The sequence below is a fragment of the Lepisma saccharinum genome, chromosome 30 (genome assembly GCF_977018435.1).
Source record: "Lepisma saccharinum chromosome 30, izLepSacc3.1, whole genome shotgun sequence".
NCBI lineage: Eukaryota > Metazoa > Arthropoda > Insecta > Zygentoma > Lepismatidae > Lepisma > Lepisma saccharinum.
The window spans coordinates 24,993,818-25,013,643 of record NC_139258.1 but is presented as its reverse complement, the minus strand read 5'-3'; the positions used below and the strand labels follow the sequence as shown (position 1 = coordinate 25,013,643).

General features: G+C 37.3%; 2 protein-coding genes across 2 annotated transcripts in view; one reads left to right on the top strand and one right to left on the bottom strand.

Moving 5' to 3' along the window:
- The first annotated feature begins 2,233 nt into the window (after positions 1–2,233).
- LOC145981795 (putative gustatory receptor 2a) overlaps positions 2,234–19,826 on the top strand; it is a 362,953-nt gene continuing 345,360 nt past the window's right edge. Inside the window, exon 1 of the mRNA XM_083115217.1 lies at positions 2,234–2,493. The gene's annotated coding sequence lies outside the window, so the exon portion shown is untranslated. The remainder of the gene's footprint in view (positions 2,494–19,826) is intronic.
- Positions 3,589–6,956, bottom strand: LOC145981794 (uncharacterized). Its single transcript, XM_083115216.1, has 2 exons — positions 6,767–6,956; positions 3,589–5,750 (listed from the first exon to the last, which is right to left on the bottom strand). The coding sequence occupies exons 1-2, from the start codon at positions 6,821–6,823 to the stop codon at positions 5,403–5,405; spliced, it is 405 nt and encodes a 134-aa protein (XP_082971342.1). The 5' UTR covers positions 6,824–6,956; the 3' UTR covers positions 3,589–5,402.

Sequence of the window (19,826 nt, the reverse complement as noted above, 5' to 3'; positions counted from 1 at the left end):
GTGTGTGTGTGTGTGTGTGTGTGTGTGTGTGTGTGTGTGTGGCCTAGTTTTAAGTGTGGCCCCAAGAGGGGCATATTTTTGACAAGTTTATGGACAACAATCTCTCAAAAGTGCCTTTTGTAAGTATATGCAAATCAATCTGAGGGGGTTCATACTTTCTCATGGAATCCATGAGGGCTTTTTTACAAAAATCTTGAATTATACAAGATTCCACACTTGAGCAAAAAGCTCATGTAGGCATGTTAAGCTTGTTTTAAGTATAAGCAAATCTGCTGGAGGGGGGTTCATACTTTCGGGCACTGGTTGTATTGTAAATCCCACTCGAAAACTTTGAAACCATTCTAATTTAGTGGAGTGGCTTGAGACAATGGCTGGAGACATTCCATTCACATGGATTGCCTCTATTCACACGATGCCAATATTGGATTGGCTTAGTGTTATGTCTTCACAATTGGCCTCGTGTAAATGGTCCATAAAGCCTGCTTTACTTTGGTCTAGTAGACAGGAGAGTAGATGAAGCGAGTAGGGTAAAGCGAGCTACTCTCCTCGTGTAAACAACTTAGGATAGTCTGGAGCCAGTACTCGCTCCAGTAGTCAGGACAGTCGAGTGGCTGTCCAAGGAGGACAGCGAATCGGTTGAGTTGCTTCCTCCCCCATCGATTTTTTCACTCGCGCATAAATTCGACGGACACTCGATCAATGTAAACGCTTTTTGAGGAGAGTATAGAGTCTGTGCTGTCGTAGAGTGTTGTGAGTTTGCTCATTATTAAAAAGTCAACCATGAATAGGATGTGATCCAAGAGTGTTCAAACAAAAGAAACTACGGGCGTACGAGGTCATAAGTGCAGGAGATGAGATTTGTTGTATTTGACGTAGGATAGGTAAAATTGAAAAAAAAAAGTTCTACGTACAACTCAGAACAATTGAAAATAGAAAATTCAAGGAAATTAATTTTCTTTTTAGACACGTCCACGTGATTTATTGTATTCATTAATCGTAAAAAGAAAAGCCTGTAAACTGTTTCAGAGCTATTTTTTAAATCGCCAACGACGTCCATGGGTTCATTCTGTCAAAATAGCGCCAAACAACTGCAGCCACTATCCCACTTTGCTAGATTCGAGTAGAAAGTGTGTAATCAGCTACTCGCCACAGAAGGGTCGAATCGAGCAGACAGGCCAGTAACTCGTCTCAGTAACTCTCCCGTTTCCTTGACCAATGTAAACCAGCCTTAAGGTATGTGTGATATATAGCCGTATTCTCCGAAATCTCATCTTTACGCGTCATAATTTTGTTTCATAACTGCTGTCACAATAATTAAAGCTACTCCTTCCGATGGAAAATCCTATTGATTTGGATAGGAAGAAAACACGTTTGCCTGTTGCTTAGACTCAAATCCTGGTTTGTCGTCTGCTGTGACGTAACCACTAATATGATTCATCACTTAAAGTGAAAATGACGTGTGTAGAATTCGAGATTTCCAGAGCTTCGGGAAATTTCGAACATTTTCCGTCCCAAAAATTTCCCGACTTAGGCGGGAAATTGCGAATTTTTCGTTCAGAATGTTCCCTTTAAAAAATTTCCCGATCCCGTCCCGACCATTAATATTCTGTCCTGCACATCCCTAGATGTTTGATAGTTTGTAGCTATTTGCGTGTGCGTGTTTTGTAACTATGCCTTTTCGTTCAATGCGTGTCATTCTGTTTATTCTGCATAGAAATCTATTCAGTGGCTGAAAATGTATACTGAATTAACAAAGAAACATGTCGTGATGAATACCCGTGGGTCACGTTTTAAAAACTGCTGTTTTTTATACAGCTGTTTAAAATATTTTTAAAATTGATTGCTACATGGATGAAAACCATTTTGTTCCTCACTTAATGTTGTTAATGTCAATATTTCACGATAAAATGTAATAAAAAAATAGAGTAGCTATCACGTGGATTGAGTGGGGCCTGACAACTGTGAATTAGTTCAAGCTTCTCGAACAACCTACAAAAGAAAAAGTACCCTGCTATTACCGATCACGGACTGGCTATAAACATGTATGTGATTAATTTATTTAGTATTTTTCATATGCGCGATCATGAGCCAATGAAAATAATACTTTTTATTATTACAATACTTAGATTATTTCTTTAGACGATAAAAAAAATGAGCGAAAAGGGAAAATTTAACCTTAGCAAAGGGGAATTGTGCCGTCCGGTTGTGGCAACACTGTTCCACCATAGTCGATGAGTTGTGATTTGGATCCTGGAGAATTGGAAGTGTAATATTGTAGTTTGTAGTAAAATACGTGCATCAGTTGTTACAACTTTTAATGGTTTCAGATCGTTCTGAAAAATAAGCAGTACAACAATTTGTAAACATTGAACAAGCTACATACTTTGGTTGAGTTGCTAGATTAAGATTTGTTGGTTATGGAGAAGAAATTCGTCTGCCAATTGGCACATTACAGCCCCTGCAACGAAGTAGCGAGAAACATCCACTTCCAAGGTAAGTACTATCTAACAGCTTTTTTTGGAAGTAACGTAGTTACTTTGTATTAAGTTACGGTAACTGTAGCTTAGTGCTTTTTAACACATAGTTACTTTTGTCAAGTAAGGAATAACGATATAAACTGTTTCTTTCACAGTTATTTTATGTTTTCGTGTAGGAGGAAATTCTAGATTAGTTTGAATTCCTTTGCGTAGAAATATGAGGTTATTGACAATTTAAACAGAAAAAGAACAACTTGCTTTTATTCCATGCATGAAACATGCTACACGAGTATAAGTAACAGCAGGCAACTGTAAAACTAACTTAGGTAGTTTTAAATTAAAAATAACGAAGTTATTTTCCATGTCTGGTCTCCGATTTGCAACCTTAATAGGACGAGATAATTTGGAATTTTGGAAATGTGTATCAATGTAAGTTTGAATTAATGAATCGGCGTTTTTGAAAGTAGTAGAAAGTGTTGATATGAGAAATGCCACGAGAAATTGCCAAGGGAAGAAATACTAAGGCGATTAACCTAATAATCCTCCAATATTCAAAAAGTATAAAAAATACTGTAATCAATGTAGGCCTATATATGTGATGAGAAGATTCAACAGTTCCAAAAATCCTCTGATTGGCTTCGTGAACATTGTGCCTTATTTAAATAATCAAATCAACCATTGTTTAAAACAATTGGTTGAGGGGTCTTTGAATACTTTTATTAACAGTTCCGGAAAAACATCAGGAAAGGGTGTAGTTTTTTTAATTTCAGTTTTGTGAAAATTTGTACACAAATTATCATCGGCCGCAATAATGAAATTACGTATAGTTTTTTAGAAATCAAAAACCTGTCAAGTCTGAAAATTGAAGGCCTCATAGAAATAACATTAGTGATCAATCCAGTGTTCAAATTGTTTATGAAGAAACGGTTTATTGTTTTAATTGCGCCATCCTTAGCTAATAATAAAAATATATATTGATGTTATGTCATAATAATTGTCATATTTAAATTATAAAGAGAGGTTCTTATTATTACATAAAATGAATTATATATAATTAGATTATAATTAGAAACTAGAACTTAATCAAGTTAATGGAAAAACAATAAAAATATACCAACTATTAAAATTTTATTCCTATCATTATTCGCCTACGTGTACAGCCGTGACGTAAGCATGTAGAAGATTCATTGTAATTCAAAGAGCACCAAATCTCACTCACCTAACCTATTCACGTATGAGGGGGGATTACAATCAGAAGAAAACTTTTTAACGGAAAATAAAATTGGGCTGGGATTTTGATGTGCACATGAAGTGTTTCGTGATAGTCAGCAGCAGATTCTCCTTAGGTGACAAAGTTTTGTATGAGGTTGGGTTCCAGACCGGTTCGTGTGACCGAAGTTCCTCCAAAAGCTGTGAAAATTAGATGAAGGGGACATAGTTGCCAAACACGCTAACAAGAGCAAGATTCGGATACATTTTTCATCGTTTACAAAGTAAAACATTACACAAAATGACAAAGTCCTCAAAGGCAACTTGCCTAAAGTAAATAATATAAATAAGTTTGCCAGAACATTTTGGTTCAAAAAATTACATGTTTAGAATTTTCTTTCCCTACTGCGTGGATTCGAATTTACCAAACCATGCTCACTTGCTAGTGTATTTCACACGATCGTTCAAGCAGAACTGCACATACACAAGAAAATAGCTACAGGACAACTACAGATAAGTTATGTTGGTGACCAACCATACAGAAGATATAAACAAGAAAGAAAAGGAACCACTGAGAACGAAGAAGTGAATTAATGGCATTCATCTCTGGGACGAGTGTGTTCTGCCTGACATTGTATGTTGCAAGCAGCCCCCAAGACGCTAAGCAAATATTTGATTAAATGGTAAATAGAAGCAGGCCACGAACGAATGCTTAAGAAAGGTGCAAGCTACCATTGACCATTGACAAGGAAACCGAGTTCTCGATGTACAAGCACTATTAAGATTCAGGCATTCTTTTTCTTCCTGCTAAGACTTTTTCCTGCTTCTTCCCGATTTGGCCTTGAACACGATCGAAAGCACCCTTGGCCAGATTTGTGAAGATGACAAATCGATTTCGTTGACTTGCTGCAAATAAGTTACTCTCCTGTGGAATAGTGTTGCTATTGGTACCAGCCACAACTTTTCTTCTTCCAGTACTTTTAGATGTTCAGGTGTTATCATTTGAGGAAAGAATACATACGTTATGAAATTCTACTTTCTGATTGAAAAACTTTATTATGGTCTGAGTTTTCTGCATGTTAGGAGTAAATTTTCCATGCTTAATGTTAAACAATTGCAAGTAGCCTGATGGCTTATCGTGGTGCTACGATCAAATGAATCAATGTGCTAAAAACAAATTTTCTAGTTTTAATTTTAATTGAAAGTATTTTTCCTTCTTTGTGCAGAGCAATAACATGATATTTTTGCAGTTAGCTTGTTTACCATAATGTAGCATGTGGAATTTATCCTCTATTAAACAATTTTGGAAATTTTCATTCTTGTAAATGTGCATAGAGTTGGCTTTTCAATGTACATGATTAACTCAGTTTAGCGTTTTCTGCATACTTCTGACCTTCTAGAATTTATTAACCTTTCGATTTTGTCCAGGTTTCAGAAATGTAATGCAATTTCCCTGTTGACACTCAAATGTACCACAAATCCCAACGTTCAATGCATTAGTCATAAACCAAAACGAAAAATAAGCAAAATACCAGGGCATTCAAATCTAACTAACCTAACCTACTCAAATAGTATTCGCATTATAATTACGTTCCTGTATGATTGCATGATTAACATTGAGAGTTACATTAGTGTTATTATTTATAAGTATTGAGTATCAGTCCTAGTTTTGCTTCTGTGACGTTATATATTGTAGGCCAGGGTTTGTGTTATCATCTACTGTGCAAGTTTCCTTCCCCTACCGCTCGGTGTCGCCCTAGTATTTCCCATCTTTCTCAGTGTGCCTTGTCGCTTGGTACTGGGCACTCCCTTCTTTTTCACTGCAGACCGTTGCGATGGGAAGTCGTTCATGGTTCTTGGAACTTGAGCGTCTACAGGCTCCACGTAAAGCTTAGGTTTGGGTGGAAAAAACCTGCTGTACCCTACTGGAGTTTCAGAAATTTGAGAGTTCTTCTGTAGGTTGGGTATCATCGGATTGACCCCTCCTAGTGTTCGTAGTCCCATATTGTTATTCCCAGCTGATCGTCTCGTACCTGTGGTCGCTGGAATACTTTTTCTTGCTGCCTGGAAGTGAAATGACTATAAGTGATTCAGTATGATATATTTTTCAAAGCAATTACTACTCATGCTAAAAAAATGAAATAAATTAGTCACTTTCAAAGATTGCATTTTTCAAATTGCTTGAGTTGTATATGTCCAAAGGAGATTTGGAAATGCCCAAAAGAGATTTGCAAATATCCAAAGGCAAGGTTGCAAATATCCAGAAGCAGGGTTGCAACAATATTCTCAATATTTAAGGTAACTAACTAACTAACTCTCTAGCCTTCTTAAACCCGAAGGTTTATGGCTGCAGCAACACAAGCTTTCCATCTGTCTATTCTTGGACAAGATCAGTTTAATCTTTTCCATCCCTACAGATTTCCTTCAGGTCCATCTCAACGTTATCCCTTAATCTTCTTCTTGACTTTCCTACAGGTTTCTTACCATCAGGTTTCCCAACAAGAATTCTGTAAGCTCTTCTTTCCTCTCCAATTCGTGACACATGGCCTGCCCTCCTAAGTCTCCTTGATTTAATTATTGTAATAATATCTGGACATGAATACAAATTGTGCAATTCTACATTATGCAACCTTCTCCACTGATCTGGCTCCTCATCCCTTTTAGGTCCAAATATCTTTCTAAGGATTTTATTTTCAAATACTCTTAATTTTTGTTCCTCTTTTAATGAAAGGGACCAAGTTTCACATCCATATAATACTACAGGCAAAATTACTGTTTTGTATAACCTTTTTTAACTTTTAGTTTCTTAGATATTATACGAGAAGATAAAAGTTTATGGAGAGAAAAGTAACACAGATATCGTGCTTTTTATTTCCTCTTTAATGTAATTTTCATTTGTTAGTATTACTCTTACTTTTATCTTATCCCTACTCATCCTCATCATCGCGATTAGCCATAAGTGGCAGAAAAGCTAAGTAAAATAAAAAAAAAACTGTTTTTGTAACGGTAGACTAATTTAATTTTTACGGCAATTTCTTACAGAGGACTTGTTAGAATAATTTTCATGTTTTGGGACTTACCTCTGACCGAGTCATGTAAAGAATTGACACAAGGATTGCCACAGTCATTGGAGTCATTTTTCAAAGCTGGAAAAACTCCTGTGCACGACAGTCATATGAACTTGATCTTACACTAGGATTTTTTTCTGTGAAAAAATATTTTTCCTATATCTCACAAACATCACACTGCAGATCTTAACTGTATATTGCCTGAATGTTTATTTTTGTGAAAAAATACTTGGCTTGATTTAAAAAAACAAAAACAAATATTCTCTTTGTTTTTGCTTTACGAGTACGTAATTCAAAGGGTGCAGAAATTAAAAAGCGTTGTTTATAGTGAGTCCCGAAACACAATGGAATATTTTTATCGAAGTGCTGATTTATAGCTACGGAAACAATTTGGAAATTTACGCTTCATTTACAATATCTACTTATCGGTGTTGTGCCTTAGCAAGACTTTCAGCAATAAACTCGTTTCTTCATCCCTTTTCTGTAGCTTATATTGTAGCGGGTGGTAATTTATAATTAAATTTGCCCTGTTTAGAGACCTCTGGAGTTGGTTCGAGGCATCGAATTGCGACGAAACTTGGTGTAGAGGCTGTGGATACCTTGGAGAAAGCTAATGCTGGCGAAAGAAAAAATAGTTCAAATTTTCACCACCAGGTGGAAATGTGGCGTTGAAAACCAGGAGTCGGACATACAAAACTTTATTTTTAATTTATGTCAGTACAGTAGTGTTTAATACTCACGCCGTCAACGTGAATAACCCCTTGGAAGAATAAGACAGTGTATTGTTGCACGAAGCGTTTCATGGAATGTTGTTCACCGTGTATCAGATTTGAGCGCCACATTTCCACCTGGTAGTGAAAATCCGATGCTTCGAACGGACTCGAGAAGGCTTAGATTATGGTCACCTGGCGTTACTTGTCAGTTGATTTAGGAAATAACCTCTTGGACGAACCTTTAATTTCAGTTCTATATTGTCATCCCGTCTCGCACGTAACTTGCAAACTTTATTCTTGTTGGCAAACGAGGCTCTGGCGCCTCTGCGGGGTTGGTATTTTGTGTCCTGTCATCTCGTCACTTTATCTGATTAGAACAGTGGTTAGATGCATTTTTTGAACTAACACTTACACAGTAAGATACAGTCTGTCCCAATTAAAAGTAGCCCGGTTCCGATCAACAGTTACATGTCAATAAATAAAGTGTGTGTACGGATGACCTTGAACACCTATCTTGTTCACGTTACAATGGACTTTTCCATTTTACTGGTGCAATATAGCAGGCGGGCTACTTTCAACTGGAACACCCGTATTACCTTAACCGTGTACTGTGGAAGAGCAGGCGAACGAAAGCAAGTCTCTGCGCAAGTAGTGACGCGAGACGGTTTCACCAATGAACACGTAAGAGGGAACGGGATTGCGTGGAGGGGGAAGCGACTGCAATTGCCAGCCTTCGCAGCAGCGTGCACTCCTTTGCTCTGCCCACTTGATTTCCTCCCCTTCCCTGCCCTTATGCGTGGCTTTACTCCAGATATAGCCGGGACAGGATTATAGTGTAGTTGATGTCTGCACTTTCTGGAGCGGTGTAAGTTGTGGTGTATGATCACGTAAGGTAAAGGTAATGGTGACCCTGTGCATATGCCATGAAGGTATATAGGGTGATGTGGAGGTATCGAGCTCACATATGTGTATGGTCACGTGGTGCGTGCTAATCGTGTTTTGAATGTAAACAGTGGTGTTAGGTAGGTCTATTCGCTCATATCTTTTCTCGGGTAAAAGTCTGTCCCAAAATGTAATAATGATAATAATTCTCAATATCGATTGACTATTATTATTACATAATCAATTTTACACCAATTACTTGACTCCCTTCAAAAATTTCTGGCGACGCCCATACAGTATACACAGTATTACAGTAAAAGCTCGTAAATCCGGACCCCGATAAGCCGGACTTTGCTTAATCCGGACAGGCAAAAGAATAAAAAGAAAAATGCAAGGTTTTAAATATGACTAGAAGTCAACAATTGTATTCGTCATATTGCTCCGTAACGGATAGGAATACATGCTTTATATTTTACTGTATTCTTAGTGTATGTAGACCTTTGCCCTTTAAATACACCATAATAAACGTGTTTTGTTGCTACAAACGGAGTTTTAATGCACTTTCTACTGTTCTTTTAGGTTATTTAACTTAATCCGGATTTTCGTTAAACCGGTCAACTTATTCCCCCATTAGTCCGGATTAACGAGGTTTTACTGTAATTTCCATGTTGCATGTCAAAGGACATTGTAAGCTTTTCTACTGTTTCCTTATGTTCAATGTGCATGCTTCTATATGTGAAGCGTGTAGATATGAAATATTTTTCAGACATGTAAACGCTCGCATGTGAGAGAAAGAGGTTATAAACATATGTGCGCATGAGATCCTTGATATGTCTAATCTAGCCCAGATAATGTTCTGGTATCCAAAATATGCGTGAAATTTATCCAGACAAATGAGGTCTAATTGCTGTTCAGTTCTAGTCCAGAATATATGCTTTTCTTATCCACAACATATCTGAACGTTCAGATGACGTGCGTTCACTAACACAGCACCAATGTCCAAACCATATCCATAAATAATCCATAAAATATACATGAGATATCTTGGGTATCATCTGGACGTTTTCTGGATATCTGGATATTCCTGTCCAGTAGACATCCATCCCATTAAATATTGTAAACAAGTATTCGGCAATCTTTGCTCCGGCGTAGTGGTAATGCCAAGGGATCTCTGGTTCGATACCCGGTGTAGGCACGTTGCTCAGTGGTTCGGATCTCAGTCTAAACTGTAGGTCCAGTCCCGATTAGCCTATGTACATAAAGTGAACTTAAAATATACCAAATATTTGATGTAATGTTGAATTTTGTAATCAATTTTTTATTTAAAATTTTCGGTATGTGTGTTTGTGTAATACATTTGGTACATAGCAATTCCTTCTTGTAACAAGTGCAATAATGGTATGAAGGGCACAAATATACAATGTAGCTTGATAGTGCTATCAAATGCCCCATAGAAAGGTTTTATATATTCCCTTAATTGTCATATGTAGTCCACTGTTTCAAATTCTCATACGTTCTTGCCATTCTCATGTCGTGGATATCCATGGTTCTGTCGAAATCTCAGTTGTGCCAGCAGATCTTGCACTTTGCCTACTTGATATTTGAAATTGAAGCAATATTACGAGGTATGTCGTCACAGCACCGGCGATCTGGGGAAGAAAAGATGTCGAATTACATAATTTTCAACACTTCAAACCTGATAAGTTAAAAACTAAAAATGTAAATACGTAGAAAAGTGTTAACAAATATTAGAGAATGATTATGCAATGAATGTAATCAAAAGATTAACGTAGATTAAACTTCTCACCCTACTCTAAATTTAAATTTTATTGCAATAGGGTTCACTTTTAATTTTGTTACTTTTATTCTTTCATATAACATAGTCTGTCAGCTTTATTATAATTTAATGAACAATTTGTGTTAAATATAAATTGGTATCAGTAAGGAAAAGAAAAGCCCCCTTGCAGTCTACACGTGAAACACGTTCTGCGACTTGTAGATAATGTAAAGTGTAGTAATTGTTACTGATTTACTGTACAAAAAGAGTAACAGTAACTCAGTAACTTTTTGAGCAAAGTAACTGTAACTCGGTTACTTTAAAAAAATAACTTTACACACACACTTGTAAATACAAACACATACATGACCAACGAACAATAAAGCGTTAAGGGCCTCTTTGATGGCGTAGTGATAACGTTGCCCCCTTGTAATCAAGGGGTCCCGGGTTTGATACCAGGTCGAGGTACTTAGTGGTTCGGACTCAAGTTTAAACTGTAGGCCCAGTCCCAATTAACCTATCTGTTCATGAAGCGGACTTGAAACAAGAACTCAAACATACAAGTAAGGTTTGAATAGAAAATATATTGAAGGAATATCTTGAATTCAACTTTATTGTTCAACTACACCTAAATAGACCTGCAGGTATTAAAATACAAGGTGTTACGTACCGAATGTAGCAGAGTGAAATCTAAAGGGAACAGTCCACAGGCTGTGAATTTCACCTTTCTGTATAACACTAAAGATGAGAACATATGAATCTAGAAGAAAAGAAGTATTTTTACATCACATTGCATGCAATTGGAAACACATTACGGTATATTAGAAACATACAAGTTTATATGGAGATTGTACATGATTCTTTCAATTGGTGTTTAACAGGACCTTTCCAATATAGATGTAGTTAACGCCATCTCATTGTAATCTAAAGGAACTAGGAAATTCTAACTGTAGGTACATTCCCGATTAGCCAGTATATGCATAAATTAAACTCAATCTTGGGTGGCTGGGTGTGAAATCTAGGTTTGTGTGCGTCATATAATCGTCATTGCCGTTGCAAAAATGTAAGAAAAATGGCACAAAATGAGCAAAATACGAACACCTTAATGACTATTAAATGCTTTTGCAAGGGAAATAATATTTTAAATTTTTCATTGTAATTTTTTTGTTTGCTTTACGAGTAATGCTAATTTTTCAGTAAATACTGTACTTCCATGTGCATTAGGTCAATTTCTCTACTGCCTTCTTACCAGTATTTGGATATTATGAGTTACTTGTAACAGTTACTGTTTTCGAATAACCGGTTGCTTTTTTGAAATGAGTAACTGTAACTCTTTCTTCAGGTTAATATGTTTTACAGTTAGTTATCTGTACATTTCAACAGTAATAAATTGAAGTTTATTTAACTGAAAACACCGAAAATTTGACCAAATTTCTATTGCAAAGTTCAATCTCCATGTCCACCTATCCTACCTACAAGTTTCTTGTGAACACTTTAATACTTTTAAAATATCAGTACATTGCCGTGAAAACTTAGGGTGGAAAACAGCATGCTGTTGTTTCGGTTCGGTAGGGTTGGTCAGTTTCAGAATAGTGTCCTGTATCTGGCAGATTTTCTTGTATGTGGGGTGTCCTTAATTTCACAAGGCTGCATACTTTTGGGCAGGGAAATCTGTGATGACTGAACATAAATTGACTCGAATTATATTTCAATTGTTTGTTACATGATTAATAAATGGTATAACTATATACTTTCAATTCTATTTTCTTCGAGGGTGGATAAAAACATCCCTGGCAAGGATAAAAATATTTTAATTTCGCCGGGGAAAATATTATTCTTGGGGGGGAAATACCCGGCATACCCCCGTTAATTCGCACATTAATGATGTGAATGGATGACAGATAACTATCTAGAAGATATTAATGATTTAAGCACGATCTGAACAAAGAAAACTTTGATTTGGAGCATGTTACGCTAACCTCTTGACTGTAAGTTCGCTGATTTTCTGGAGGAAATACTTTTCCCACACGATAACATGATCGAACATTAAAACTTTTTCACAGTTATATACAAAAAGAACGAAAAATATTTACCTCTTCTTTGATGTCTTGATCTAGTCTTGAATACTGTAATTTGTGAACTAAAATTCCAGTTTTTTCTGCCTGGAACATAGATAGAGCCAGGGATATTAGTACGTTCATTATTTTCATTACATTCAGTAGCACATATTTATTTAATATTTATTATAATAGAAGCATACTTCGTCTTTGAGGGTAACTTCGTCCTGAGACCGATAGATGTCGGTAGGAGTCACATGCTGCTGGAACGAAGGGAGTGTGAAGCCACAACGAAACACCTTGCTCCTTGTTTCCTTATGATACATGCGATGAACTTGTTTTGATTTCAAACACGTTGTAAGATTGAAATGTTTAAAAACCAATAAAAAAAAAATTAAAATAGAATGAGAATAAAAGACACACAAACGTCACTAGTATGCAGGGGCGCCGACTTGTCAAAATTATTGGGGGGGGGCTCTGATCACTGAAATAAATTAATGAATTACTCATTCTCTCCCTTTTTTAAGTTTTGGCCTCAGAGTTTGGAATATCATAAAAGCCCACGAATTCCTCAAAAATATCAAAATTTTTATTCACGGTTCTAATGCAGAATATTAATTGTCCACGGATGGATATGTCACAAGTTTCGTCAACCATAATAGCAAATGCTGATGTGTGAAGAGAAATTTTCATACTCTTTCTTCCAAATTCGAACAATTTCTCACCTAGGAATAAACATAATATAGGAAATATTCTAGTGTTTTATGGGGAAAAGACCACTCTTGCCTCACGACTGCCATCTGTTGTTTTTCTTGCAAGCTATTTATCATCTTCCTTAGTTGATAATAGAAGAGAAGAGAAATTTTGTTGTAAATAGTATTCTTTTCAGTTCGTTAGTTAACCAATATAGTTGAAAATGTCACTTTCCTTTCGTGAAAGCCTTGAAAATTAATTTTAATGCACTTTAGATTGTCTACGTAGTCTATGTAAACTACAACCCAATGTAATCTACGCGTAGATTACGTGTAGACAATGTATGTAGACGTAAACTTATAGTGTACGGCACATCACTGGCTGACATACAATAACCGATAACAAATAACATGAATACTCGATCATACTACGACAGGGTCCCGCTCTAACAGGGTCTTCTTCACACAAAGAATCAAAAAAAATCTTAGAGGAAGAAAACGTTAAATTTATAATGTGTTATTTTACACCACTTTTAGTGTTTTATTAAATGTTATTTAGTGTTTCCAAACTTCGAAACAGGCGTGTGTGCATGAGTGTATATGATGTGCATTATAAAATCATGGAAGAAACGATTTGAAACGCACCGTTATAGAGAAAGGGTTTCATAGAATTAATTAGTAACTTACCTCACTTGCAACAGAAGTACTGCAATATATCAGCAGAGCAATTCGTGACAGAGGAGATGCAATGTAAATCGAAATACCAAGTATGAAGATTACCGAATTGGTGTGATATTCTAAAGCGTACACAAAGCAGAAGACGGCGAAAACAATTTTGCAGAAGCTAATTGTTATTGTCACCAGCAACCGGAAACCAAACGTTGAACTCAAAAGATCTCCTGCATCAGCAAGCTGAAAGAAACCGATCCTGAGATTTTGTAAATCGTTCCTGTACTTCTGCGTTAAGAACCTGCATGACAGTTCATTACCGTTTGAGCTTGTTGACTGCACATTTGAAACTGTGCACACTTCAACATGTCTGGGAAGAATCTTCATGAGCCTAACTACTTGAATATTCAGTTGAGAGTATCTTTCCAGAATCGCACACATTGTTGCTGAAAACTGAACATCTACACAAATATGCAGGAATTCACAAATGTGGAATGGAATGTAAACATAGATTCTGATGCCTAACCGTACCCAGTCCAAGCATGATATCACAATTGCTAGTGTTGTGAAAGATATTACCATCATAAGACACTTCCTAAACACCTTATAGTTAGATTGTTTTTCAACTAGCTTTCTGTCGACCTTTATGATCCTGTTTAATATGTCCGTCATCTTAAAACCTTCATTAAGAGAAGAAGCAGCTACCAAAACTCCACCTATGAGGGACAACATCTCGACTATAAAGACACCGGGCTCAAACAAAGAATTAAGGTTTACTACATTATTTAAATCAATGAAACTATTAACCAATCTCCAGAAGCATAAAACCGTAAAAGAACTAAATAAGATGACACTATAAGTGAACCACCTCATGGACTTTGAAATTCTGTTAGTTGGATCTCTCCTTGAGAGTGTGCAAGGACATAAACCAGTGATCAAGGTTATGTGTAAAATTGGTGATAAAGAAGAACCTAAATCGAAATGCTGAGTCTTCATTTTCACTGCCGTCAGCTCAACCCAGAAAATGTGCGAAGGAATGTATGTATGTATGAATGTATACCACCGATTAGCAACACTGCAGGATTAACATACAAAAGTAGATACTTCGTAGTTTCAGACAATACAGCTACCGAACTAATGAGCATCGATTGGTCCGAGTCGATGGTATTAATAATGTAGAAACAATTGATAGTGTTATACCAAAAGTGTCACTCTTGAGATAATGTACATGCTGTGACGTTCGAGTTTGCTAATGAGCTATGCGTATATGAATGTCGATAATAAAACAATGGATGATATTCAACTTGACGTCATCAGACCGTGCACTTTTGGAAGAAACAGTTGAATATGCATGATGAAACCCGGCAAGGAGATTCGCGTGTGATCTAAGGAATGAATATGAGACCAGTGACGGATCCATAAACCTCAAAACGCCGAAGCGCCGGGGTGAGCTAGCATTTAGGGGGCCCTAGCCATGCCCTTTACGTAGGCTATTATGGGTGTAAAACAATAAACGTAGTAATTTATCCAGCACCTCATACCAGAGAAAATACCATCTAATTCTTCTAGTTGGATCTGTCCTTGACAGTGTGCAAGGGCATAATACAGTGATCAAGGTGAAATTTGTAAGGCGAAAGGATTTGTTATTCATTTTAAGTTTGCTAACATACAGTAGTTTTCGAATAGTTTTCGTTTAATAGCTTCTGTTGAATGCTCCATAACACAAACTAAACATTAATTGATTTCTAACCTTGAGTTTCCCCCCCCCCCCAAGCTCCGTGGTGTGGGACTACTAGTTGGAATTGTACTGTATGTACATATGAGCTGAGAGTTGAATGGGTCTTACTAGATGTCCATTACAGTAGAGCAAGGGACGAAAATCCCTTGGACAGAAAGAAATAACCTTTTATTTTCGGTGCATCAGGGCTGTAGTCAAGGATATACGGTGATAAGCTAAACGGGACTAAACCTACAGTTTGAAGTGCGATCCGAACCATTATGCCTCTCCACCGTGTATAGAACTCAGAACCCCTTGATTACAAGACGGCGACGTTATCACTACGCAACCGAGGAGGCTATTATTATTGATGTTGATTAAGTACAAGCCTATAACATATGACGTTCAAAAGATAATAATTGCACCCGCTCTCCCGTTAAGAAGTATTGAGAAACGTACTTCCATGTACGTATAAAGGAGATTTTAAACCTAATGCTAAATTATAAATGACATAAACGGCAATGTTAACTTACCTCTTTTGCAACCTGAGAACTGGAAATTGTCAATATCAGAATATGACCTATTATCAGAGCAATGTACAACAACATCGAAAACATACTTAGATGCGACGCCATGAGTATGTCGAAGTAATGAAGAAGAACGAATGTATAGCCTACTGTCTTACAGATACTACTTGTTACCACTACCAGCAGAGTAAAACCACAGCAAGTGTTGAGAGCCTCTGCTAAGGATGCAAGATCATCCCAACTGCTTCTAGAATTCTTGATGGTGTTTTTAGTTGCAAATACTTCGAAAGTACGCTTGTGTTTTTCTGACTTTGAGGTCCACACTGCATTTCTGTTGCTTGTTGAGTTTATCTTATTTCCAGAAGCAAACGAAGAAATACTTTCAACATATAATTTCACGTTGTGCAAGTACTCGGCGAGTATCTTGTTTACTTGCATAAATCCTTGTTGCAGAACCAAGCAGAACGTAGAAAACTGAACTGTTGTGACCATTTGTATGTACTCAGTAATGTAATGCGGAATAAAACTCCAAGATCCTGCACCATAGTACTCTATAAAATCTGTTCCAACTGCAAGCGTGATCAGCAGTGCAAAGGAAATTGTGGTGAACAGACATTTCCAAAACACACTAGATCTGCGAGATACAAAATCAATTTTGTATGTGGCGTGAAGTAATGTTACCAATTGTGACGATACTTTGAAGGAAAAAATGACAAGTGTAACACCTGATATTAGATTTATCAGTTGAAGCATGTTTAAAACCAGTTCTCCAACTGACGTTGCAATACTCTTTTTCATGAAGAATGCTATGAGTCTCCATAAACAGACTCCCACGTACAAACCAAGTACCACGACAGAGTACAAGGTCCATTTTTTGGACTTTACATAGATTCTGGATCCAGTTTCTAACTTCAAAGAGTAAGGCCATGTGCCCAAAATTCTTGACAAAAAGGCAATTGGAGAAACTGAATAACATACGTCCATGCTTTCTGTTTTTCTTTGTCCGTATCCTTATGTATCCGTTACTTGAATGATTTAGAATATATTGCCCATAGCTTTTACTACAAGGTCGAGAAAATATCTGTGACATGTTCCATTAATCGTCATGTTCGTTGTTCCACTGCTAATGCAAATGCTGTTATGGAATCCATTAATACCGTTTCACTTAAATTGATCGTTTCCTGTAGGAAACATAACCTGAAAGATATCAAATGCTTTATGTGCATTGACATGTTCATGTTGTGCTTTATTTAAGGAGTATAAGGGGCTTTGGCCTCCATAAATATCCTCTAAATGATAAAAATAGAATGGTAGTCTGTTGACCGGAGAAACACAAATCTGCACTGACAAAAGCCAAACTTTACCATACTCGAAGTGTGTCTAAACTCCATGATAAATTGGAAATAAAACTTATAAATATTACAAACCAATTTGGAATTCACAAATTAAAGAAAATTTAAATTACAAGAAAATCACACTGCTTCAATTCTTCATCAATTTGATTATATCACCACTCATCCCTGTCTTCATCATTAAACAAAAGTAGCAGAAATGCGAAGTAAAATAAACCAAGTTAGTCAATTTATTTCTGCTCAATTTATTATTTTCATACTTGGTGGAATCTTAATAGAGCCGCGGTGGTCTCATCCCGACCAAGTATCTTAGAAGGGTCAACCTCCGTGGCGGAGTGGTTAGCGCAGGGCGCTACGACGCCAGGGGTTCCGGGTTCGAATCCAGGCTCGGATATAGATGTTTATGTTCGTTTATCCTGAATGTAAAAGAGATTTGAGATTGACATGAGTATGATGTGAGGAGAAGGTTGCCGATTAGGGATCTTTCTTTTAATTAAAAAAAAGCCGGTAGGGTGTCTGACTACCACGCGAGAGACCCGAGTTCGATTCTCGGGGTGGGTGATCTAAGGTAGGAAGTTTTCCGGCCTTTTCCCCTCATAAAGCGGCTCACCCAGCCTCAAGTCAATAGGTAACTGGGGTAAAGGTGGCCAGAGCGTGGTGCTTATCACATCACCTCCACAATGGCCGAGATCGAGAATGTATGGGGCGCTACCCCCCCCCCCCACATCACCCTAAATGTGCCTTCATGGCACGATGCTATATGCACGTGGAACTTTACCTTACCAGGTGTGACCTTAATTAGAATTCAACAAATTTGATACACATTTTAAGTTCAATGTATGCTATGAGTACAATGTGCTAATTCATTGGGTATTCTCTTATAATTAATTGACATCAAATTTTTGATTGAACATTTTATTTAATATTCTAATTATTATGTGATTCATAATCAGCCCATCTCTTTTGATTATAAGTATTGTGTTTTACAAATGTCTCGTTCTAGTATAATCATGAACATCCGTAGGATTATTTCGAGGGTGGGTCTGGCAAGTTGTACTTTTTTCAGTGGGGAAGGGACAATACATATTTTCCAACATGTCTAATTTGGTCATGTGGAGATAATCTGTGAGTTTGGCAAGAGTCTGTGGAGCCTGTGGAATCCGAATGTTGTTTGTTTTTGTTCACTGCTCTATATTTTATAAAAGTAGCAGAAATTATGTGCATTCGTGTTCATTAATATTTAGGAATTTATCCAAAGCAGTGAGATTTTTACACGACAGATGTGATTACCCGATATGAAAGTCTCAATTATTGAATGTTTGACATATTTTGTTGAACAAAATATTCTTTATGAATGAATCCTGCGAATCTCATGTATGAACGCCGAGTTAATTGAAAAGCATGTTGAGAGTACACCTTGATTACCATATTTTCTTTCGAGACAGTTTCTAGCCCGTGCTCTTTCTTCTTAAACCTTTAATTTTGGTAATTGTAAGTAAATGGCAGAAGTTTCAATTCTCCTACAACGTTCTTCCTGAAGTTGCTCGTCCGTCTTCTCTGCGCAATGCCTTGTGGGGACTAAAGTCTACCAACAAGTATGGTCAGGCGAAAACTAGCAGGCGAGAAAATGCAACACCACTAGTCCAAGTAGCATATCCAGCAGGAAATATAGCCACGTGTGATTCAGCCTTAAGTTCTTGGATATTACGTATTACGTATAAAATAACGCATAATACTCTATCCCGGATATCTCTTGAGCAAGCGAAAGAAAACAAGTCTCTGCGCAAGTGGTGACGCGAGACGGCTCCGCCAATGAACATGTGAGAAAGAATCTGATTGTGCGTAGGGGGAAAGCGACTGCATTTACCAGCCTTCGCAGCAGCGCGTATAGGGAGTCCATAAAGTCCTGCAGGAAACTAAAATTCTATAACTTGCACAAATCACGTCCAAACACTGTTGCCGTGTTTTTGCGAAACCGAGAAATGTGTGCTGGCGGTGCTCGTCTGGGATATTCAGAATCACATAACTTATTCTGTCCTTCAGGTCGTCCAGATTAGCTAGTTTCTGTGAATACACCTCGGTTTTTACATGTCCCCGCAGCCAGTATTCGCAAGGTGTCAAGTCTGGTGATCTTGCAGGTCAAAGTGTTTGTCCTCTTGGGCCAATCCATCTCTCCTGATTCACAAAATTCCATTCTCATGTCACAGTCTTCGTCTATCAACTCGTGAACAAATTTTAACTTCTAGGCCCGGGCCTTCACCTTCTTGCGTACCATCTTGTGTAACGTTGACTACGATATTCCCAGTTCCAAGGATCTCCGTTTAAGCGTTTTTAGTGGACTCCGCCCTACTCTATCCTGCACTGCCTGAATCACAACGTCACTCGTTCCTGGCCTTCCACACATTTCCCGTTGCCTTGAACTTTTCGTATCATCCTTGTGTCTGCTGGGGGTGGTTTCCCATACGTTGTTTGGAACTTTCTCCGCACTGAAACACAATATTTTATCTCCGCAAACCACAGCACACACTGTGCCTTAACCTGGATCGCCATCTTAAGTCACGTGATTACCAGTGAAAGCGTCATTGAGCAGTGTGGCCAGAACAAAACTTTAAACTTCCTTCCTCTCACCCCCGAAAAATTGTATTCTTAAACGTAACAGTTAAAATGTTATAGAGTTTTATAGTTT

What these genes read in the sequence shown, in the direction of transcription:
- LOC145981794 (XM_083115216.1), bottom strand. Translation starts at nt 6,823, where the DNA reads ATGACTCCAATGACTGTGGCAATCCTTGTGTCAATTCTTTACATGACT. An exon ending in TTTACATGACTCGGTCAGAG is followed by an intron (nt 5,751 to 6,766) that starts GTAAGTCCCAAA and finishes TTTCACTTCCAG; the next exon opens with GCAGCAAGAAAAAGTATTCC.